Here is a 24,468-nt window from a genome sequence, read left to right on the forward strand (position 1 = left end):
GCGGCCACTTAACAGGTTGCAGGTGCAAGCCCTGAATCCATTTGCCTGACCATAGTTACTGGTGTTCTCTTGACAAGTCTGACCGCCACAACAGTCTTCAGACCTCTTCCTCATCTCCGTACTTGTAATGGCATGTTAGTGCGTATAACTACTAGTCGCCTCTGCCTCACCCGAGTACTAGAGTGGTATGAATACAACAGCCTATAAAGTCAGGGGGAGGGTAAGGTTGGTTATTACAAGGAAAATTGGGGTGCCATTTCTTGTCTGCGGATGTCCTCTTCCCCAAACCCCCTCCACCTAGGTGATCCTCCCTCGCATCTCACCCACAGGGTCGGGATCCAGAAGCAATGGCCTTGGAAATGCCTTCAGGTTTTTTCACAGATATGTTACATTAGTGTTACTTTTTGGTTAAAGTCGATACATATTAGATCACAACTGCGTAGAATGATAAAATGCTGAAACCACAAAATTAAATATGAATAAGATTCAGACATGATGTGCTCAGAAGCAGGTAATGTGTTTTCATAATGTGCATGCGAGAAAGTGGGCCTGCCCTGAAGGACCCACTGTAAAGGAAAGATGGTATTTATTAAACATACATGCACACTGAGAAACCATAAAGGGGATTTATGAATCTACATGTAGTGCGCTTTTTATAAACAGATTAAAACACAGCAGTCAGGGTTTGACTTTGAGAAACTAGTTCTCCAGAGTTTCATTTGCCAGAGGATGGGTAAATATATAACTATGACCATAGCAATGGTCAGCTCAGCTCAAGGAGTCTGCCATATTTTTATGGCCTGATAGTTTCACAGAAATCAGATGTAATCTCTTGAATGAATGGGCACTTGACAAAGGGTTTTCACTATTTGTTTTTGACCAGCAATAAACATGGGGTGAATCGATGCTCAAAGCTAAAGTAATCGAAACCCAGGAGTTTCAATTGTGTTCTCAAGATGTGCCATGTGTGATGAAATGGCAGTCATTTAGATTAGAATATTCCAATGGCGCCAGTGAGCTCGGGCAGATGAGATAGCTATTGCTAGTTCAAAGAGAAACGATTTATTAAGTCTTCTTCAAATCGCTTGAAGTATCAACGCGAACCATGTGCAATTAGGGTAAATGCTAAGGCCACTTGTTACTATTAATTAATTATGTTTGCACACAAATGTTTAACTTTGATGTCATGACTTACCTCAGACAAATCCTGAAAGGAGGTGTGTTCTACACGTGAGCTGAAGATGGTAGTTAACGTAGATAACGTCTACCAATGAGAATGTAGGAACTGGAGAAAGATAAGATTTCTTTTGTCCAATCACTTATGGGGTGTGGATTGTAATAAAATATAGGAGTGTTTTAACTGTTGCAAAATTATATATAAGGGGTCAACTTATGTGGCGCAATGAGAATTAGGTTAGTTTGACTCCACTGCGTCATCTAGCTCCTCCCCGGATGATTGTACAATAAACTTGCTTTATGTTCATAATGTGCTCTTGTTCCTTAGGTGGTGGGTCTGCTTGGGTTAAGGTGATTAAGGGGCCAGCCTCTACATTTTCCATGTCTCAAGTGTGTGGAGAGCAACCAGTCTCTGTGTATAGGTGTGGGCAGGTCATGTGTCTGCCATTGTTCTCCCATTTACTCAATTCTGGAGTGTAAATGATGGCTACAGTCTAGGGTGTATTGGGCTTCATGCAGCCCCAAACCTAGGAAGTTTGATTTCTGTGAAGAGAATACTCTTTTCGCCCGATCTCCCTCCTGGATGCAGATAGTAAGATTTTAATAAGTCTGATACTGATGGAGCTGGAATCCTGGATTAAGAAGTCTGGAATCCTTTCTAAAAATCAAATGAGGTTCCATAGGGGCTATCAACACTAAATGGCCTGCTAGTCAGTATTGCATCAAGTGAATCCTTATAAAGGCCAGACATCCGCTCTTTGGAGCCTGGGTAGACCTATCCCAGGCATTTGACACAGTAACTAGAGCTCATCTGTGGGAAAAGCTAAGAAGTTGGGGCCTTCTGCCTCCTTACAAGCTATAATAGTTGGGGAGGTCATGCCTGTCAGACAAGAGATACTGTACATGGGTTTCAATCTGCGCTCTTTCCCATCACAGGAGCATGTAAAGGTGACTATGGCTGGAAAAGCTAACCAATTGGGCTGCCAAATGAAGAAAATACAATGCGATTTATGGAAGTTTTCAGTGATGTCCTTAATAATATTCTACACTGAAAAGGTCATCCCAGTTTTGCTTTATGGGACAGATATCAACCCGAGGCTAAATACAATCGACTGGGCAAGGTTAGAAGGTAAACTATGGTAGAATGTTCTATCTCTTCCACAGTTACTCCCAATAGCCTTTGTCGGGTATGACCTAGGTCTACAGTCTCTTCTTTCCCATGCTGAATGGAGGGTGTTAACATAGATTGATTCGGGTTCCATGGCCTAACTCCCTCTACGAGGAGATCAATGCAGACCTCCAGGCATCCGTTTCTAAATAAATTGGAGAAGCTGGCAGAAGAAATCCTTGGGTCGTTTGATTGTGCAATGCAGGATCTTGTGGAAAATCCATTGTGGGTCAAAGAATTCCATAAAAAGAAAGGATTGGATTCAAACTATATCAGAAAAGTCCAGCTAGAAAAAATCACAATTTCTGTCATTGCAGGATAAGCCACAGGGCACAGTAACTGGTTACCTGAAGCGCTCTCTCAGCTCCATGATCAGAGCTGATTTTCTAAGATTTACCCACAAGAGATTCTGTACACTAGGCATAAGGACCTATACTCCAACAACCTTTGCAAACGCTGTGAAGACCAGTGTGTTGAAAGTCTGAGACATGTCTTCACTGATTGTGTGAGAACAAAGGATCTGGGAGTAAAAAAGTTCATACAATTCGTAGAGAAGGACTGGTGGTTGGACTTGCAGTAATTTTGGGAACGCATTAATGCGGGTCATGAGACCCTTCTGACGTAGGAAGTAATTGCAGTGTTGAAAGAGCTTAATCTGCTGTGTAAACCGGTTTAAATTGTGTCCGTTAAACTGCCGGTCTTAATCTGATCTCGACTGGTCTCGGTAAAATCTCCATCATTATGCTTGATTTGTAGGAAGACTGCTTTGTGTTTGTTTCAGTTTTTCTTTTGCTCACTGTTCGGTTTTAAACTGCATTTTTGTGTATGCTTGTGAAAAATCAATTTTGTTGTCTGTAACACATGAAAGAATTTTTTTTTTTAAACATATTACCCTTTTCTTCTAAAACCAACCCTCACTTCTCATTCAGATCTGGTCATCTTTGCTGCAGTACCATTGAATTTTTAGGATCCTCAGCACTGGTACCCCTCTACCTTCCCCCCTTCTCCTTTCCCTGCCGCAAACCTGGTAAGCTTTGTAACCCAGATGTTTTATGTAGACGTAGGCGGCAGAGACACACGCCAGCAACTGTCACACGATCCAACCCAATTTAGGATCCCTCCTCCTTTTCGTGTCTTGCGAAATGCTGGAATTTCCCAGCTCCCGTTCAACTTCTTGCTTGTAGAGCTGTTCACTTTTAGCTCAAGGGCTTAACTTATGTCCTGTTCCTTACTTCTGCTTTGTTTTTCTGGATGGAACTGCTGTTAGAGTGCGAGTTCTGCTGTTAAATATCTGCCTTGTTTCCTCTTTTGGTATGTTTGTACTGAAACTAGTTTTATCCTTCTGTTACATGACAACATTCAGAAAAATGGGCATAATGGTGTCGGACTGTCTAAAATCCTCCTGTACTGTAAAGTGGGGTAAAAGCTAAAACGTTCCACGCGATGACATGCAAACCACCCAGCCCACCTGCTGCTCTTCCTTGTGAATTTACCTCAGAATCCAGGTATAGGCAGCCCTGGATCACATGGATCTAATATTCCAGATGCTTATATTGGTGACTCGCACAGCTCTTATGCTTCTCTGAATGCTTCAGAGCATTTGGTGGGTTGTCGGATGAGTGGGAGAAGAGTGACTGTTAGATATGATGTACTGCTCCAGTTACTCTCAAGCTTCTCTCTGAATGAGGAATGCGCCTGTGATGACTCGGGTCAAACTCAAGGGGTTACACTCCAATTTAAATTACTTTGGCATAACGCACATGCATGTGATGCAATCTTTTAAAATAGGGAGCAAGTGATGTTCTCTCACAGTGAAGCCCAGCACCATATAATACCTTTTTGAAAGTGCAGCCCAAGTCTTAGGTGTCACAAAAGGTTCCTGGGGATGGAGGGGAGTAGCCAGGAGGACACTCAGTTGGTGCAGTTACAGTACCAAAGTTCAATTCATGCAGGGCAATTGCAACAATGCAAAGATGAGGACTTAAAGTGTTTAAGTTCAGATCCAGTGTGAAGAGGCGCAAATAACACCCCTGCGGACCTTCAGGAGGACCCCCCCAGACGTACTGACACGGATACCACCATCCCGTATAGTATAAAGGGGTGGATTTTGGGCCCAATGCAATCCATATATGGAGGGGGCAGGTCAAGTGATATAAGGGCTGCCGGGCCCTGAAAACCCCTAGCAAGTTGAGTGGCCCAAGCAACAATTCCTCCCTAGGGGAAGCAAGGCTCACCATTGTTGTCACTGTGTTGTGTTGGCTTGTTGCAGGTTTGTGTGGGTAAACCCTGATCTTCTTTAGAATCCTCTGGAGAGCACCTGTAGGGAAACGCACAGACTAGGTTCCACAGTGAAGAAGGGACCCTCGCAGATCTTCACTGGTTCATCTCTTGCATTGACCCCGCACTCGGTCACAGGACCCTCATCAAACCAGCGGTTGAAATTTCGGCGTCCTGCATGCACATCTCCTGGTGAAGGGCAGCAGAGTGGATTTCAGAACCCCAGCAGAGCCTTGTAGATGCCCACGATAATTTCCAGCCATTGGTTCAGCCGGAAGAGATTGCAACAACGGATGTCTGGTTTCAGGCTTTGCAGAGCAAATGCAACGGTGCATGCTCTAGCGACGGAAAACAGTCAACAAACCTTGAGCAGGACCGGTGACTGGTTGGTCCCACCAGTTTTAGGGAGGAAGGCACCATGCAGAGTTATTCTCTGTTACGTTGAAGGTAGAGATGTGGAACTTGCTACTTCTAACTGGGCCAGTACTAGTCATTGCAGCAGTCCTCAGGTATTTGCAGCTAATAAAGGACAGGCCATCTTGAGCAGGGTTTAAAAGAGTAAGGGGTGCCATATTGAGTATATAGTCTCCCATAGTGCATTATCATGGCTGCAGCAGCAGCAGCCTTGGGTGAAGCACCCAAAAATGAGATTAACAAAATATCGACTGCCAACAGCCTGTTCCGAGGATGCCTGGAAAGTAGCAAAACGGGTACTTTAGGGGACTCAAAGGATCTCCACAGCAATCCATTGCAGATGGCTTGTGCTGTAAATGGCAAAATACTACAGTCGCAAAAAGGTAGCTACTCCTGCACTGGTGAGTCAGGGGACTCTTCAGTGAACCCAAAACAACATCACATCAGAGACCCTAGGGGTCCCTGCCAGAACACCACATATGGTGGGGGTGGTACCATAGGAAAGGATGAGCCACAGACTAAGGGGAGAGGGTCTCCCTTCCACTGGATCCGTGTAAGAAGGCATCCACTTTTCCCAAAACTAAAGTGCATGCAAAAGGTGGGCGAGATTAAAAGGTCTCACTCACCTCTGGACTAAAAATCCCATAGGCAAGCAGTAGTGCTGGGAGGCTCAAGACAGAGAGGGTAAGATTTGCAAAAAGAAAATCTACCTAAAGAGACGCAAATCTGTTACTTCAGCTCAGTCAGACAATTCTGGACTTGTGCATGCTTGGTGGGGTTACCTAGGAGAATACATTCAGTCTTTGTAGGGTTTTCAAGAATGCCCTTTTTGGATGAATGACCGTGCCTGAGTCAATGGCTTTCGTTGATGCAGTTAATCCATGGGGACAGCTGTGTCATCTCCCTACTGGTGCATCTTCTATGATGAATCCCAGGCTATTGTCACTGCTCCCATGGTGGAGCCCCCCCCCATGAGGCCAGGGAGGTAAGACCGCTACCCGATAGTCCTCCTGGGGGGTGGTACTCAGTGGGTGGATCTCGTGGGCAGGGAAGCCCTTCTTGGGACCAGTGACGGTCGTCTTGGAAGAACGTGGTATTCACCCCCCTCCATTTCTGTCCCCTCTTCCCTCTCACCACACTCGGTCCCCTTTGGTCCCCCACACATCTTTGTATCTCTGTAGAGTGGAGGACTGCATTCATACATATCCTATTGGGACAAGGAAGAGTGAGACTTACCCAGGTGCAGTGCATACAATCACTTATATGAAGATCATCGAGCAGGGAGATAAAAGTAGTCTATTAGAGGCAGTCTCTGCGATTAAAAAGCAAGTAAGGACTGTGTATCTTGCCAGGTCAACGCTGGAAGAGCGAGGAACCACACGCTGGTTCCATGCCAAGAGACCCGGGGAGACGAGAACAAGATGCTGCCTGGGAGGGACAAGTGTCTCCAGTAGCTCCATGGAGTAGAGGTCTGTCTGGTAATGAGGAAAGCGCAAACCTGACCGGCGAAGCCAAAGCAACGTGAAATCGATCAGCGGAGGACGCGAGAGAGAGCCTACTGTTGCAGAGCCGCAGAGAGCAGGATGCCGAGCGCTGAAGCAGTACAGAGCCGTGCTCTACTCGCAGGACAGACCGCAGACCAAGACAACATTCCCAGAAGGTAGGTAAACATTGGGTGAATGGTGGGACACAGAGGGCAGCAAATAGATTAAAGAGACATGTACCAATATCCTGAGAAGCACAAAGGGATAGCGAAAGAACTGTACCTGGCAGGAGAGTACACCAGGTCTGTTCAAATGGACATTGAGTGAAGCGGGGGCAGAGGGCCTGCAAAAGTAGCATACCAGGGTCTGGGACCCATATGAAATCGTTTGAGTCCCGCAAAAGCAACACAAAGGGGTCAAGGTCCAAACAAGCACACAGCCAAGGGGGTTGGGCCCAGAACAAGTCTGGAAAATCCAGAGATAATATAAAGGGGTCTGGGACCCACACAAAAGAGAAACAAGCTACAGAACAAGTTGGGGGGAGAGAGCGAGCCCAGAGGGAACTGGCACCCACTTAAGAGAGAGGGATGCAAGAATCTCAAACGGGGCGTCGAGGTCCCATTGCCAAAAGAAGTTCTCTGGAATTCTAGGTTGTACAGTCCAGTTTGGCGGGATAGTGAACCAGACTGGATGCCTCATTTCCACTGGAGAAAGGGCAGGGGAAGTGTGTTTATCCCCCCTCACCGCCCATGGATACTTCGAAACTGTGTTCTTATGAAAACAAGATCTACAGTCAAGTCTGGCAGGATAGTGAACCAGACTCGATTCTACGTTTGTGAACCAGAGAAAATAGGGGAAGTGTTCCCCCCGATACTAGGGAACTGTGTTTTTTATATACGTTTTGGAAGGGCATTTAAGATCAAGAACTGTTAGTTGGAGAATCACTCATTGTGTTTTCTCATCAGGAACTGAACATTTGAGTCTGTATCCAGAACGCGAGGAGCCTCCTTCTGGATCAAGAAAATACCCTGTTTTTCTTTAGTTCATCTAGAGTGTAAGGGGTGCAAATAGGTTTGAACACAGGACGGTGGACACTTTACTGGACATCCTGACAGTCCTTAATATTTTTGTTGAGGTAGGGCAACTCCTCATAGAAAAAGGGCAAGATATTTTTTTTTCTTTTCTTTTACTTTTGTAAAATAAGTCTTTGCCAATAAATATGCCACCACTTTGACAGACTCGTACTTCTACACCCTTACACTTCATTATCAGTACTGGCAAGGAGTTTCTCCAGAGGTTCCATGTAGGAATCCTATACTAGTTGGCTTGTCAAACGTATTGACTAAGGAGCAGCAGTGATGTGCCCGCCGTCCACACAGCCCCCTCCATGCGACCAAACTTAATGAAGAACAGTGTTAGATGCGCTGCTCTGTGTGTTTATCAGAGTGTGATTTAATGTGTGTTTAGCGTCCGCCTGTGAGTAGAGTCTCACTCTTGTTGGATGGCTCCCGATTGTATTCTACCCTCCTTCCTGCAAACCCTACCACAGCTCACATCTTTCCTTTGCACCCCCTCCAGGTGTCCTGCCCAATGGCTATAACCCACCTAGGCTGCTCTGCTGGGACCAGCTATGCACTGATCAGCCCATTATGGACGTAAAGGATCTCGAGGATTACAACGTGGACTTTGTGGTGGATCATTTCCTAAACGTGGCAGCGTTGCAGGTGAGTATTGAGGAAGGGAAGTCCTACATGCCGAGGGTCACCTAACTTCTTCCAGTTTATGGTACAATATTATCTGGGTCTATTGTATAACGTATTGGGTTTTCTCTAGGCACAGGAAGGTTGCAATTCTTCTATAAAAGTTGTCACTTAATTAATTTTGTATTTATGTGAGAACTGTGGATAAGGGGCACTGCCTCTACAGAAAGCTACAATGGAGAGTCCTGTATTGCATACATGCCCATCAGGGTCATTGTGTCAGTAAGAATTTCCTATTGTGCCTCAATTGTGCACATGAACGGAGCAGGCAAATGTTAAAATGTAGACCTGACTTTCAAACTAAATCATCCTAAAGGAACCATATTTAATAGCTACTGTCCCCTGTACACAACACTAATTATATGCATTGAACACTTATATCGAAAACCCTCACACATTAATGTTGGTGTTGTAGTAATAATATTGCCCATACCCCACCCACTTCTACTGCACCAGTCACCAATGAAAGCAAAGTGGGTGGTCCGATTGTGGGCAGTGTGCTTTGAACGAAACCTACTCCAATCGTTATATATTATTCTCTTTTTTTTGTGACAAGGCTGGTGCTCAGCAGGTATTTCTTTCCAGAAGCACCACACGATAATATAACTTAAAAAAATAAATATTATTATTATTATTTTTTCCCCTTCCTGCTCCGCAGTCCCAGCATTACCGGAGCGATCACATCATCATGACGATGGGTTCAGACTTTCAGTACGAGAATGCCAATTTATGGTACAGCAATCTGGACCTGCTAATCAAATATGTCAACGAACAGGTGAAGTGTTGCATGCATTGCTAGATCGGTACACTGGGGGAAGAGGGCGTTTTTCTTTCTTACCCTTTGTGTCACGTGTTTAAAGGGCACACCTAGTCATACGTGGTGTGGGGATCACGCTAGACTAACTCCGGATTTAACATCCTACATGTCATTCACATTTTGAAAGCTGCTCTGCTCATTTGAGAATTGATGTCTCTTGCCTGGAATGGTTAGGAAGCTGTCAATGAAGAGGATGGATAGTGAAGCTAGTATCAGGCGTCTTATCAGTTTTGAACAGGGCTGGCTCCTGCAGAATGGGAAAGGGAGACCGGGAAGGATGAGATGCGAACTTTGTGCCCGAGCCACAACAGCAATACACCATTGGCACCAGAGTGTGCAACAAGTTCTGGTCAGATTCCTGAACAAAATGCCCACCCTGATACATCTAGGTCTTGTGTGTCAGATGGCCTCAAGAACACCTAAACTATTGGAGACTGTTTCAAGGGATTATACATAAATGATTGAGAAGGGGTACACTATAGCCATCTCTCTAGCTCACCCTCCTCTCCCTTAGGCAGTTTCCTCCCTAGACCAGCCATCCCTAGACCCCAAGATGGACACTATCTCTCCCTCTCCCTTTGGACTTCCTAGGTGGATGCTAACTTGGTTCCACACAATTTGTAATGTTACAATGAAGTGCCTTCCAGACACTGAGGTCTCACTCTGTCTTCCTGGCATCCTGTATTCCTCACCTGTTCTCTCTTTCCTCTCCCGTCTTTCTACTATATTTCTGTCCCTTCCTCCCCCTCCTCTTTCTTTCTCTCTCTCTCTCTCTCTCTCTCTCTCTCTCTCTCTTGGTCACTCTGATGCACTACTTTTCCCCTCTCCACGCTCCATCTCCATCGTCCTACTTCTGCTTGGTCTTTTGGTACTCCTACTCCTCCCTTGAACTCACTCCGAACAAATCCCCTACCCTGGTTCCCATATCCCTTTTTATCCTCCCCCTTTTGCCTTCCATTGGTTCTCTCCATCAGCTGTAACTCCGGGCCAACCCCTGCATTCCTTCTCCCGAGGGGCTGAGTTAAAGGTATACAAGCACATGTGCTATAAGCCCCACCCCATTTTTGTATATGGGTCCTCTAGGGTTTGGTAATGGTGTATGTCTGCTGGCATTTGGTAATGGCAGCTCGCTAAAGATGTATTCCATTCTATTCAGGACTACAGAGTCTGGATTGCTGGTTTGATGTGCAGATCGCTCCGTGGTCTTGCAGTACATCGATGGATCCCTCCTGTTTGGGTTGCTTGCTCTTTCCTTCACTGCCATGCATTCTGGGTAATGCAGTCCTATGGCACAAGAAGAAAAATGCTAGCCAGCATTTTGCACAATGGGTAAAGGGAAAGTATGGTAGCTATGGAAGAGCAGTCACTTCATCACTCCAGGGAGGAAGGCTTGCAGTGATGTGTAATTATCTCTCACACGCACCATACAGTCCACTAAGTCCTTTAGCTTAACCTACTGTACATAGAAAAAGCATTAATGATCTGCTAAGACCCAACCCACTCCTACACTACATGCGATGCCCTCCAACTAGCGGTAGCACAACACATGGCTGGGGAGGGGGTTGCACACAAAGGCAACTACAGAGAGTAAAAAACCTTCCATACAGTACACAGCACTTACTCGCCCTATAATACATAGTAACATGAATGATACAAATACACACCATACACTAAATATTGCACCTACAGGAAGGACATGAGTTAGGTAGGACACAATTGGACTGATCACACCAGCCCCATAAGGTCATATTACATGCCTAGAAACATACACAATAATAAGTGGAAGTTATGCATTGTAACATATTTAATATTGTAAATGATCAACAAGCCTTTCTTTCCGGAAGTGCTGATACCGGTCGGCAGCATGATACTGCTTCATGACCAAAGCCAGATGATTTGAGGAGTGTTTCACACGGTTGTGGTGCTGCATGCGATTTGGGCATATTAATTTATTGATTTACTTGACTGGGGCATGCGTGTATTAAATTTGCTATTTGCGGAGGTGCCACACGTGACTGGGATGTGGTACTTATTCCACTGGGGCACTCATGTTGTAACAGTGTTCAGTGTTAATTATGAGATGAACAGACACTCTGTGTTGTGACCTGGGCATGTATTCCCAACGAGCAAGCTACAGTCCTTTTTAAGATCGATTTGTTTGACCAGATATGTTTATGGTACGGTGTGAAAAAATACATAGGGTTGTGGTTTTTGACAATGGGGCACTCTAATTACTATGGGGTACCGAGTGAATGTTAGGGTATTCCACGCGTGGTAAGTACACCCGGCATCTGGTCCCAGCATGTCTTGCCATTGTGTTTTTGATTAGGACATGTGGTGTTGGAGAAGGGAAAGTTGCCATTGGTAATAGGATGTCAACTGTTTATGATACTTGTGTCATTGCTTAGTTCCATGCCCCTGTAGGAAACCTGGGGACTTTTTTAACCATTTACGAAGCAAATATGATTCTTTGTGTAACCTTGATGCTGGCGGAGTAATAATACAGATGCCAAGTATGGTATTCTCCCCAATTCTTCTTTTTGAGAAAATACATATTTAAGGGGGCTTTTGGGAAAGGTGACTAAAGACCCTAGTAGTTAAAGCCTTTGTGTGGCGTGTGCGTTTTTGTGTTGCAGTGTTGGCTTTGGCCATTTGAGGCTGTAACGTATTATCTGAAGCTCTACTAAGGAGGTCTGGAAATGCATTCCTCATATTCCCTCATATTGGGCATGTGCAGTGAGCAGGTACCCTTCATCAATTGTGTGTGTTTGTTTTTCTGAAGCGAGCACTGACATGATTTAATTCCATTAGTGGTTCTCTTTGTGGTCTGCTTAAATCAATTAATGTGGTTTATTTATTTATTTTTATTTGGTGACCTTATTTTTGTTTTTTGTTTTTTTGGTATTAGGAATCCTGTGACTTGGTTTTAACACTGTGGAGACTAGCACACCCACTCATCAAAAATGTGCAACTGCTCAGTGGATAGCCCCTGATGAATGTCCTACTACATGTTATAGGGACAGAAACATGTTGGGCTGACTTTTTATGTGCACAAATTGGGTAATTGCGGATTTGGTCTTTTGTCCAGTTGTGGGTGAATGTTAATTGGTAATGTGTGTTCGTATTTTGAATTATGTACATTGTGTTTTTTGTGGTGGATTTTTTGAGGTTTTTTTTACACAGTCCAATGGTCATTTTATGAGTATGCTATCAAATATTGGTCACCAATATTTTTGTTAACTGTTTTCTCTTCTCTTTATTTACTCATATACACTGTAACAGAAACATTTCTACTGACGGGTGTAATACTAACATTTTAAAAATGTAACTAAAAATCAGGGGTTTATGGTAAAATTCTAGTCCTTCACCTAAAACTCCATGGACCTAAGGGCCACCCTGGAAGAATGTCCAAATGCAGGTGACCTTTGCCCTTCAAAGTCACTGTTGAGTTTCCGGTAGGTTGCATAGTTCCCCAGCGGAATCAATGTGACAGTCAGTAGGCCCAGCCGCGATTATAGGGAAAAGGGAGACCAGTCTCAGTTCTAACCCACAGGTGCAGAGAAGTCAGTGACTGGTGCCAACAGATAGAGGAGACCTTCTTGAAGAGATCAAATGGCAGGTTCGAGACTCAGCAGCCCCAGGAAGACTAGCAGCAAAAAGGGGTTCAAGCCAATGCAAGTGAATGGCAAAACACAATAGGGGGACCTACAGAAACTCCCGACCATGGATCATAGGAATGCACTAGGGTAAGTATCTTGAATAACGTGCTTGTCCAGGGCTTAGAGGGAAGCACTTGCAGTGATCGCTCCCAAAAACACAGAATGGCAAAACCACCTTGTGAGTAATCGCTTCTCTTGCAGGTCATTTTCCAGGATCCAATGACCAAGGGACTTGTACTCGGGACCAAGGGCAACCTGAACGGGCCAAAGTAGTTACATCAGCGTACCCTGAAGTGCAACCTATCTGCCAGTAGTAAAAACAATGGTTAAGATGGCTCCAGAAAGATGAAAGAACCCGACCAAGCAGGTTCCAGCATCTCTGTGAACAAAGAGGGGGAGACAATCAACCCGAAAATTGTTCTGCGTAGGAAACTGAGGATGATCCAACGTGGTCTTAACAAGCTAGAGAAGTGAGGTAGAATTTCAGTTTTTGGAGTCCCCCAGAAACAGGTAAAGTTGCCATTTACTTTATGTAGTCATTTAAAACTGCAGACTCAGTACACCCCATCTTACATGGAGTACTGGAAAGGGTTAATTCCTATCCCTTTCTGTCTGTGCCTCTCTGAGCTTTGTTTTGCTCTTTTAACATTTAGAGTTGGCTGGTGGCAGTGGTATCTACCCTAACTCTTCTACCATGATTATACTATATAAACGTGGTACTGTTTTAGGCTATTATATTAGCCTCGAACATAAACCTGCTTGACCAAATACTCTTTCTTTTGGCTCCGGTCGGGTTTATTCGCCATTTCTTTTTGTTAAAGTCCTTCTTTTGTTTAACTTTACGTGGCAAACCAGGTTTGCTTTCTTTGTTCACCGTCTTTTGGCAGGCTTCTGCAAAGAAGCCCTCCTCTTGACGCCTGGGTGTCTAGGTGGGCTGAATGTGAGGGAGGGGTGTAGTGACCCTTTGCACAGGGTATCCTTGGAAACCCAAGTCGCACTTTGTCGTGATTGGCTGGGGTGGTTGTCCCGGCCAGACAACCCCCCTGCTGTGTGATTGACAGCCAGGCTGTGTGAATGGGGGATTTTCGCATAAAAAGGCAGGACTCTTGGGCTGGAAGTCAGAGTCGCCACTGGAACTGCAAGGAACCTAAGAGAAGCGGAGAAGAAGACGGCTGCTGCAACCCCGAGTCCCGGTGAAGCCCTGCTGCAGTCCTGAGTTATCTACCCTTCAACAACCAGAGACGATCCAGTCCGGAGTCTTCTTCCCTTGAGCCTGGTGGGGTCAACCAGCTCATCTTCCACAGCTAGAGGATCCTCTTCGTGGTCTAAATTGCTGCACACTGCTGTAGTGGTCCGGATAGCCATCTGAAGAGCCTCTCCTGTTTTAAAGGAGCACACCTTTTATTCACGGTTGCTTTTGCTGCTGCTGGCTTCATCCCTGGGTAGTGCAGATCGCTCCAGATGTCCTCCTTCTTGTCTCCACGACTGAAGCTCCAGGAACCGTGAGTCTGCAGGAACTACCAGGAAAAACTGCCATAGCACCAGCTCTTCTTCACTTGAATAAGTTACTGTGTCCAACTTCGAGGAACTAGGGTGAACCCTTTTCTCCTCACTAAAGGTTTGTCCTTATCTTCCTTTCCTCTTATAACTTTTCCTTCCTCTTTTGACAATATCTAAGTACTCCTGGCAATCTCGAATCGTCAACTGTACTAACAGTGTGATCCTCGACAACAGGAACCCTGTTCCACTTGATACTGGCACAGGCCTATTGACTTTTATTCACTTGTAGGAAAGTGTCCTCTGATTCTATCTGCCTTGACAAAAGTATTGCCTATGATTTTTAACCCCAACTTTCTTGTGTTGATTCATGTGCTTTCTTCCCGTGGGTACGCGTATCTTTAGTAAGACCGAACTGTCATTACTGTCAAAAAGTGACGTATCTGTATCCCCATTAACGTCTTTGTTTCACAACACCGGTCTGTCAAAACCAAAGGTACTTACCTTGAATTGTGCTGCACAAAGTGAATTGGTTGTGTGTAGTGTATTTTACATTTGATTTTAATATTAATAGAAGTGAAGTGTTTTACGAACAGATGGTTTAAAAAGAAATGTACTTTTACTTTTTAACCAAAGATCTTGAGTTAGTGTTTGCTTGAGTCACTGTAATTGTGGTCCCTTTGTGTATTCTCTACTACTGCTCATTTGCTCTTGAGATAAGTCTGGCTGCTCCGCTACTGCTACCACTCTAACTGTGTAGTACAGGCTTGTACCAAAGGTGAAATTGTACTACCACCGGTGGTCTTAATCTTGTGTAGTGGTCCCTAAGGGGAGCAATAATACTACACATCTCCCTTCCTTTATAATATCACAACAAGAAAAAAAAAAACAACCAAACTACTCATTGTGAAAAATAAATATGTGTATCCGGAGTTTGCCTGACTTCTTCCTGAGAACCACCAACGGCGAAACCCACTCGCTGGCATCGATACTTTCAATGATTCCCTGATCTTCCAGTATTCTGATTTCCTTCTTGACTTCATCTCGCATGGACAAGGGCATGTTCCTCAACTTCTGGGCTACTGGAATATGATCAGTTTTTAATCGTATTTCATGCACGTAACCGCGAAGACAACAGATACCTTCTCGAAATACTGCCTTCTTGACATCAATTGTGTCGCGCCTCACTGTATCAGACGCATCATCAGAATTGCTCGTATCATTGTTGATTGCAAAGACAGATTCTTCCGCAGCAGAGTCTAATTTTACTTGTAGTTTACTCTGAGTCCAACTCAATAGGGCCGTTTTGCCTACACTGGTAATGTATATTTTCCCTTTAGCTTTCCTATTTTTGAATTTCAACTTGCCCCAAAACCATCCTATTGTGTCAATCTTTACGCCACCACATGCTCTGCGGTTGATATCTGTTTCGTGTAGGTATTCATGTTTCTCTTTATTCCATAGCTGTTGTGGTATCAATGTGTATTTCGCACCAGAGTCTATCATCATGTTCAACTCTACTCCACCATCAGAAACTGCGGCCTTGGGACTCTCTAGGACCTCTTCATCATCATCATCCATTATAACAAATACACATTCTTCACCTTCCTCTCCATCACTGTGGCCACTGTCAGAGTTGCCTCCTATCCAATTAGTAGACGTATTGCGAAATATGCAGCACCTGAAATAATGGCCTTTCCCTTTGCATCTCCAATATGATACTAAGTTTCTTCTCGTAATGTTTATCAATCTTTTTGACAGCACGTTGATATTCATTAATATCTACATCCTCATCAGCTGGGATTTCAGGTAAGGTTTCATACTTTTCTTGACCAGCTGGACCCAAACAGTGTAGTAATAATGATTTCCTCCTCTCTGCGCTGCAATTCGGGCCACAAACCACCCCTGCGTAATGTTCAAAGGGCCTAATCCACCTCTTCCATGGAATGCTGGGTTCATTAGTGTCAGGCATGAAGAACATGGGTGGAGGAACACTGCTGAATGCCATTTCAACTGCGATGCCTTAACTCTTTATATTGTTTGTTTACTTTTGATATTCTTCCTGAGCAAATATAACGTGTCTCTGTAATGTTTATATGTGTTTCCTTCCAAACGTATAATGCATTCGCTTTGTAGTGGTCAAGAAAAGATTTGAGGAGATGTATGTGTATGAACGTTCAACATTCAATAGTCCATTGTTAAATCACGCAACTGTTATGCAGTATAAACAATGTGCGTACCGCTTTAACAGCAGTGCTTTGTTGCGTACACAGACTTAGTTGCAAACGTAGAAAACAAAACGCGTATGCGCGTATGTAAGGATGAAGTGTAAAGGACCGTTGCTTCACCCAGAATGACAGCACCCGGGGCCGCTACAACGCTCGGATAGAGCAGAGCGGCGACACTGGTAAAACAGAAAGCACGTTACCTCCTCAGGATTCACCACGCCCGGGGCCGCTGCAACGCTCTGGCATTAGCGGAGCGGCCTCAACAGCAACACAGCAAGGTACTCAAAACCGCCGCTGTGGGTAAAGTTCTTGTCGCCAATTTGTAGTGTTGGGACCAGGTAAATAATATAAACATGGGGCAAACCACAATGAGTTAACACTTGTGTTTATTGAATATATACATATATAGATACATGGGAAACAGGAGGGAGCAAGTGTCGTCCAGCCGCTGCGGCTCCACCAGCTGTTGTACTTTGACTCGCGTTCGGATTCTCCATGGTGAAGAAGAGAATCCATGCTCGCTCCCCACGCACAGAAGATAGGCAGACCGTGATATATCTGATCATGCCTATCTTCCAGTGGGAGCAAGAATACTACATGTTTGCATCTTGCAGTTTCACCCGACCAAAAGAATACTCTAACCTAGAACCCCTGCACATCTCCCACTGGAACAAAGGACGGAAGACAGAGCTCCCAGCAAACCCATCTTGATCCCATTCAGAGTCAAGTGGGAAAGTAAGCATAATTGTACCTGTCCAGCCTGACCTTTATAGGCTATCATTGGGAACAAGCACCTTTGTTTCCTAGCTCCCTCTCACTCACCTTGCCTTGGGTCTGGAAGAGAAGAACTTAACTCTATTCTGATACTTTTAAATCACTACCGCAAGCCCATTGCATCCTTCTTAAGAGAACCTGTAGCTCTGAGAAACCCTGTGTTGGAGCCTGAGATATGTGGGCACTGGCCCAATACATCTTAGCCTTGGGCTTGACTTCTAATGAAGGGGATACTGTACTTGTGACTGGTTTCCATCATGTCCCTGCATGGCTTCTTTAAGTTATTTGATTATCGATATTAAGTTAACCTAATGGCGATTGTGTATTTGTATAATAGAGTGTTGTGTGTTAACACTACCTGGTAGTTTCATTTTTCGGTGTGTTCTAAAGGCTTAAATAAATAACTGTCTAAGCTGAATATGCCATTTTGTGTGGACTCATTGAGGGCCCATGACCACGCTCAACTCTCCCGAGACTAATCCTTGACTGCTCCCCATTGCTACCTTCATTGGGTTTTGTCTAGGCTCAGAGCTCCCTTTCACCATAGCTACTAGGGAGGGGGGCTCCTAGAACCTGTCCACCAGACCAGATTCTAGAAATCTGCTTAACTGTCCTTATGGACGCCAGCACTGACCAATACCTACCTGTAACCCAGTCGCCACAGCAATTGGAAATACTGTTGCTCATGGAGCCACAGCCCAGCAAACTATCACAGCCAAGTCGGCAATCTTTGCGTGGAAGTCTTATGTCAAGAATTCTGAGCCGACCCCAGGAAGGAATGATCTTGTGGACAGTGTGTAAAGAATGCTCAAAGAGGCTTCCAGTACTTGCATTACTTGTACACACATCTTTAATTACCTTCAATGAGATAATGTAGACTTGTGTACACAGTTGGCATTCCCTTCCATAAAGTAATACTGGTTACACTGTGTTCTGGTTTACTACACTCCCCTGTTCAGAGGAGACTGCTCAGTCATGGCTACCTCCATGTGATCCAAGGAAAAAGTCTGGATTGTCTACCCACCTATGGGTGGAGATTCTTCCCATCCACACCCTAAAACACAAGATCAGGAGAAACCAAAGAAACTATTATTAACAAACAGGAGCCCGAGATCAAAACCCCATAGTAGGTAAACTCGAATCAGCATCATACTACTATGAAAAATACCCACCATATGACAAATAGTCACTGGAGCCATCTCCAAGTCACATGACTTACATTAAAAAAAGAATGCATTTATTTTACAATATTCTTTTTAAAAAAGTCATTTTCAAGATGCACTCTTTAATTTCAATGTTTTTATATTTTCAAAATACACTAATCCCATATAGAATATAGGTGTCACCTTCATAGAAGACAACCCTTCTACATAAAGTTCAAAAGATCACATTTGGCAAAAGAAAAATCCCAAATCTTCATCTGCCCGTTGCAGAACTTTTTGTCAATACTTAGCTATTTTTCACACTCCTAATGAATGTTCAATATTTATTGTGTTAATGAACAGAAACATGGAGGATACTAGGGTATATATGAGGAATCTAACACTTACAGTAAGAAAAGAAAAATTTGTTTGAAACCGGATATTAGGGTCAGCAGTTTGATGGAGTGTTGTTGCACTGCTAACACAGAGTGGATCTGTTTTAACTACACAATCAGTCATACAATGAACTTTATGTAGAAATAATGTCTTATGAAGAAGGTGAAATATATTTTTTATATACAACGCTTAAAAAATTAAAGAAAGTGCATTTTGAAAATAAAACTTTTTTTGAAGTGCAAGATTTGTTGTATGCAAATCATATGGCTTAGAGATACCTGCAGTGACTATTGTTGCTATGGTAGGTATTTTCTATAGACATCTTAGTAACACCATGCCATGCCCTCTCATCCAGGTAATGGACCATTGGGTGCGCATTCTGGGTTGAAGAAGTCAGTGTGTGCATATTTGCCGATGTTAGAGCAGAATTCTATGTTTGCGGTCTCTGGTGTTCCTTTTATGGGACTCCTAAAGGTTTGTGTCCCCCCTCTTGTTTTTTTAAGGTCCCTGAACATGTGGCCAGAGTGCATTCTAGTGCCACTGTAACCTTTTTAGTAGATAGACCTATGGCAGCCCACATGGCTCCTAAAACTGGGGTACTAGTTGAAAATCTACATAGAGCGAAAGAGAGGTGCTTATCACCCAATGCTCATTTTATAGAGGAAGTGGATGGCAGCTAGCTCTAATTTAAGTTTGGCTTCACCAAGAGTGCAAGCTGATTTACTGCATTAAAAGCTCAACAATTCTCATTCCTGCTCTCTACCATTTTGTTTTTAGGCTTTCCCTTGTTTAGGTCGAGTATGAGGCAGGCCTACAGTGTCCTCTGTGCTAATATGCGAATAATCCAGCCCAGCACCATCTATAGTGGTTCAGGCTGGTTTAGACCAGTCTGGCAATAGACAACCTAACACACATACTGTTTTGGTGGGCCTAGCTGTTGGTAGTTTTTGGGGCCATCCTGATTGGCTGACTGTGAACACTTTGTTTTAGTGCCCCTTTGCAACTGGAGGACTGGCCTAATCTAGGGGAGAAGCCAACTCTGAATTCTGCTGGATTTTTGCTATAATCCAGCAGAACTCTGCAGGTTTACTTACTTGCTGGGGGATTTTTCACCAAAAACCAGCTCCAATGTTGGAACGGTTTGGCCATGCAGGCTGGGCATGTGTCCCATACCCTTCGATCTTTCTCCTCACCCTCCCTCTCCTCCCCACCCACTAGCCCCCTCCCTCCCAAGCCTCCTTGCCCAGGGTAAGCTCCCCTGTGCTGACAGTTCTCTGGGCCATGTTAGCACTTTCTTTTAAAATAATACAGTCGTCATGCACATTGGGGTTGGAATCTGCCAACTTCTAGAAGGGTATTGGGACACTTAAAGGGGTTTTTGCACAAGCTTCTGGTGAAGGCTGTACAACCACAAACCTTAAGGTGGGACAGAGCACTCAGCCCAAAAGGAGAGCTGAATCTAATTTTTGTAAAAATAGTTCAGTGGCAGCATTGGTAATGTTTATTTTTTATAGCGCCTTTACACAAGGCAGTGTTTCAAGGCGCTCAAGGTGGGAGGGAACAGGGAAGAAAAAATAACAATTCTGAGCCCTTGAGTTTCTGAACGATAACCGGTCTGCCCAGGCAGATGCAGCATTAAGATGATTTAATAAATCTGGCCCGTGGACAGATTTTAGGAGGTCAGCCTAGTTATAGTGAACAGGAGAACTCTAGAGAGGTTAGCCAAAACCCAATCAAGGTAGCGATGGAGAGCAGACAAGGCCAACCTCAGCAGCGTGAGGGTGGGGTCAGGGGTCCACAAAGAGTCAACAATAATTCAATTTAGACAGAAATGTATAACAATACAACATTTATTCTAGGTCTTAAAATGAAGCAAGCAGGTGATAATATCTCACAGCACTCAATAAACATATACACAGTCACCATAGGTTCTTAAAATGCATACAATGGCTGAAACCAGCGAAGGAGCCATGTACAGTGATGCAGTTAGATGCAACCAAGTCACTATGGATATTCTGTGCTTCAGAAGTCCAATCCCTAAGAAGAGTGGGGACTTGTGCCCAAAAGTCAGCATGCTTCTCCCACCCCTCCCCCAGCCCCTTAAAGAATGTATCTGATGCAGGTAAGTTATTTAGTTGCACCAACACAGTGCACCAATGCAACCCTATTCAGGACACAAAGGGCAGGGGAGTGGGGAGAAAGTGTTCCAGGGACAGCCACCACACACAGATAACAGTGGGCATCATTCCAGTCGCAGATGTCCTACCAGAACAGGATCCATTGAAGCTGGAAGGCTGAAATTCGGCAGGGAGCGACTTCTTCCACATTCTGGGGCCTGTGAATTTCGCCCCGCCATCGCGTATGGAATGAAATATAGGTTAACCCTTTCCCAGCTGTACAAGTAAGGATTACGCTACGGCGGGTGCGAAAAGGCCCGTGGTCCAGGGAGAGAGAAGCCTGAGAAGACAGTCCTTGCGCTATCAAAGGGAGATCGTAGCGGCATAGTGATACAGAGGATATGTTTTGAAAGTAGATATCCAACTGGGGACACTTTCAAATAATTGAACCTACGAAGATGATTGCAGATGATACCAACTGGGACATCATGAGATGCTCTATCCATATAGAGTGCAGACATTCAACTGGGCTATGAAGAATCCTTCTCAACTAATTAATGATACATCCTAACTATCGGATAGTGATATCAGAAACATTGTGTTTCTCGTTTTCGAGTGGTGTAACTCACCCTACTTGGTTAAATGGGAATGATGCAATTCCCCATTGTGGTCCTGACGAAGGTTGCGTTATCAAGTGGACGAATTTGTGGAAGTCCAACTAGTCAACCAAAACATGTGTAGACATTCGAATCTGTAATTTTTTAAACACAGATAGTACCATCTGAGAGTCAGGTGGAGGGCATTTTAACAGTGAAATAGATGTTCACCAAGTGGTCAACGAGATAGGTGTGATTTATATACTTTTTAAGTAAGTGAATGGATGGTAGGATTGAATGCATGTGAGATGAATTTTGAGAAATGTTTTTGATATGTTTTATGAATTGACATTTTATATTTGTGTATGATAAATAAAATGTAATTTGAATCTAAAGAGTGACATTTATTTTTATTTGTAAAAAGATAAATGTAGAATATGTACCATTCCCTATCCTACTGGTCCAATTTTGTGATTTATTAGTTACTAGCCTGGAGGACCAGGGATTTTGACCAGGCACCCCTTTGTTTATAAAATTATCTCAAGAGGGCTCAATGTGAGCTGTAGGGTTGTAATGTAGAGATTCAGTGACGGGTATTCAAATAACACTTCTACTCAAGGTTTCTTGATTAAAATAATTATTTATTAATTTAACAGTCAGTTTTAAAATGAGCCTTCTTTAGAAGGGGGCAATATACACCTCAAAAATACACTCCTTCAGTTAAGTAAGTAGATACCCTTTTGAGATGGCACACAGACACTTCCTACACCCTCAGGTGACTTCAATAGTTCGAACACTGTGGACATTAATATATCACTTTTTACACTTAAATGCACTCCTGAAGTTAATGCAAAAAGGAAAAGGTTAGGGAAGGAAACAGGTAAGCACTTTTCAGTCCCCCAATAAAATATAGGTTAACGCTTTCCCAGCTGTACATGTAAGGTATGTATGACTTTTTGGAGGGACAGATCAACACAAAGTCAACGGGTAAGAAGAGTCTCCAGGGAGCCAGGGCAGCCAGTGTCAATTGAGCAAAGTCCAGGAGAGCTGAGGCACTTCTTGAAGATAGGACAAAAGTCTTGCACGATGTTAAAGAGAGTTTTGTTGTAAATGAAATCACTGTTGGGCCACAAGCTGGGAGTCTTGTGAAGGGCAAAAATGCAAGCCACTCCGAAAAGTGAGAGCAAGCAAGCAAGCTACACACAAGAGGTAAGTACCCCTAGTTATACAGTACCTTGAGTCTGAGGAAAAGGATCCAGCTGGCTTCTGTTCCTGTTGTAGTCCTGCAGATCCTGTTGTTCCTGGGCCTCAGTAGTGGGACAAGAGGAAGGATGTTTGGGGACTCCTATGAGTCCTGTGAGTGCAGCACAGTCAAGACCCTTCTGGGCCCTGATTTTAGCTCCATCCGGCCCCTGCATAGGCCCCCTGCACCTGCGTGCACCGTTGCTTGTCCCGGCCCTCGCGCTCTCTCTTCCCCTTCCCGACCCTCCTCCCGCCTCCCAGCCCGCCCCCTCCCCTGATAGGCCACTTGCATTCCTGTGTAGGAAGTAGGCCCCTGCAACTCACCTCGAGCGCCACTTTCCACCTGGACGCCTCGAGGTGAGTGCAGCACAGTCAAGACCCTTCTGTAGTTTAACTGCATATAGAAGTGTACCTAAAAAGAGTTTCCCCAGATAGCCCCTCTGTGCACAGTTGAATCTAGAAGTGTGCCCATTAACATGCCCTGTTGGACTTCATAATTGCGCCTATATATCCAGTCTCTGCATAGGGTGGGTTCTGTCTCCTAATTGCATTGTATGATGTTCAGGTTGCACTGATGGGCCTCTCTCCCACTATGCAGATCTCCAAAATTTAGCAGGGGTTCTGTCTCCTAGTTTGCACTGCTTGATGTCTAGATTGCACTGATAGGCCTGTCTCCTAATTGCATTGTTTGATGTTCGGGTTGCGCTGATAGGCCTCTCTCCCACTATACAGGTCTCTCAAATTTAGCAGGAGTTCTGTCTCCTAATTGCACTGCTTGATGTCTACATTGCACTGATAAGCCTGTCTCCTAATTGCATTGTATGATGTTCAGATTACACTGACGGGCCTCTCTCCCACTATACAGGTCTCTCAAATTTAGCAGGAGTTCTGTCTCCTAATTGCACTGCTTGATGTCAACATTGCACTGATAATCCTGTCTCCTAATTGCATTGTATGATGTTCAGGTTGCACTGATGGGCCTCTCTCCCACTATGCAGGTCTCTCAAATTTAGCAGGGGTTCTGTCTCCCAATTGCATTATATGGTGTTCAGGTTGCACTGATAGGCCTCTCTCCCACTATACAGGTCTCTCAAATTTAACAGGAGTTCTGTCTCCTAATTGCACTGCTTGATGTCTACATTGCACTGATAATCCTGTCTCCTAATTGCATTGTATGATGTTCAGGTTGCACTGATGGGCCTCTCTCCCACTATACAGGTCTCTCGAGTTTAGCAGGGGTTCTGTCTCCCAGTTGCATTGTATGGTGTTCAGGTTGCACTGATAGGCCTCTCTCCCAATATACAGGTCTTTCAAGTTGAGCAGGGGTTCTGTCTCCCAATTGCATTATATGATGTTCAGGTTGCACTGATAGGCCTCTCTCCCACTATACAGGTCTCTCAAATTTAACAGGAGTTCTGTCTACTAATTGCACTGCTTGATGTCTACATTGCACTGATAATCCTGTCTCCTAATTGCATTGTATGATGTTCAGGTTGCACTGATGGGCCTCTCTCCCACTATACAGGTCTCTCAAAATTAGCAGGGGTTCCGTCTCCCAATTGCATTATATGATGTTCAGGTTGCACTGATAGGCCTCTCTCCCACTATACAGGTCTCTCAAATTTAACAGGAGTTCTGTCTCCTAATTGCACTGCTTGATGTCTACATTGCACTGATAATCCTGTCTCCTAATTGCATTGTATGATGTTCAGGTTGCACTG

The 24,468-nt window shown here is 44.3% G+C and overlaps 1 protein-coding gene across 3 annotated transcripts in view; it reads left to right on the forward strand.

The window, feature by feature from the left end:
- Positions 1 to 24,468, forward strand: part of LOC138447860 (lysosomal alpha-mannosidase-like) — a 493,239-nt gene that overhangs the window by 64,519 nt on the left and 404,252 nt on the right. For 2 of the 3 annotated variants that reach the window (XM_069604300.1, XM_069604302.1), the window contains exons 6-7: positions 8,098 to 8,243; positions 8,938 to 9,054. In XM_069604300.1, coding sequence (XP_069460401.1) covers positions 8,098 to 8,243; positions 8,938 to 9,054 — 263 coding nt within the window. The remainder of the gene's footprint in view (positions 1 to 8,097; positions 8,244 to 8,937; positions 9,055 to 24,468) is intronic. The other variant, XM_069604301.1, reaches the window with a different exon arrangement.

The sequence above is a fragment of the Ambystoma mexicanum genome, chromosome 3q, assembly GCF_040938575.1.
Source record: "Ambystoma mexicanum isolate Mex_15411 chromosome 3q, UKY_AmexF1_1, whole genome shotgun sequence".
Lineage (NCBI taxonomy): Eukaryota > Metazoa > Chordata > Amphibia > Caudata > Ambystomatidae > Ambystoma > Ambystoma mexicanum.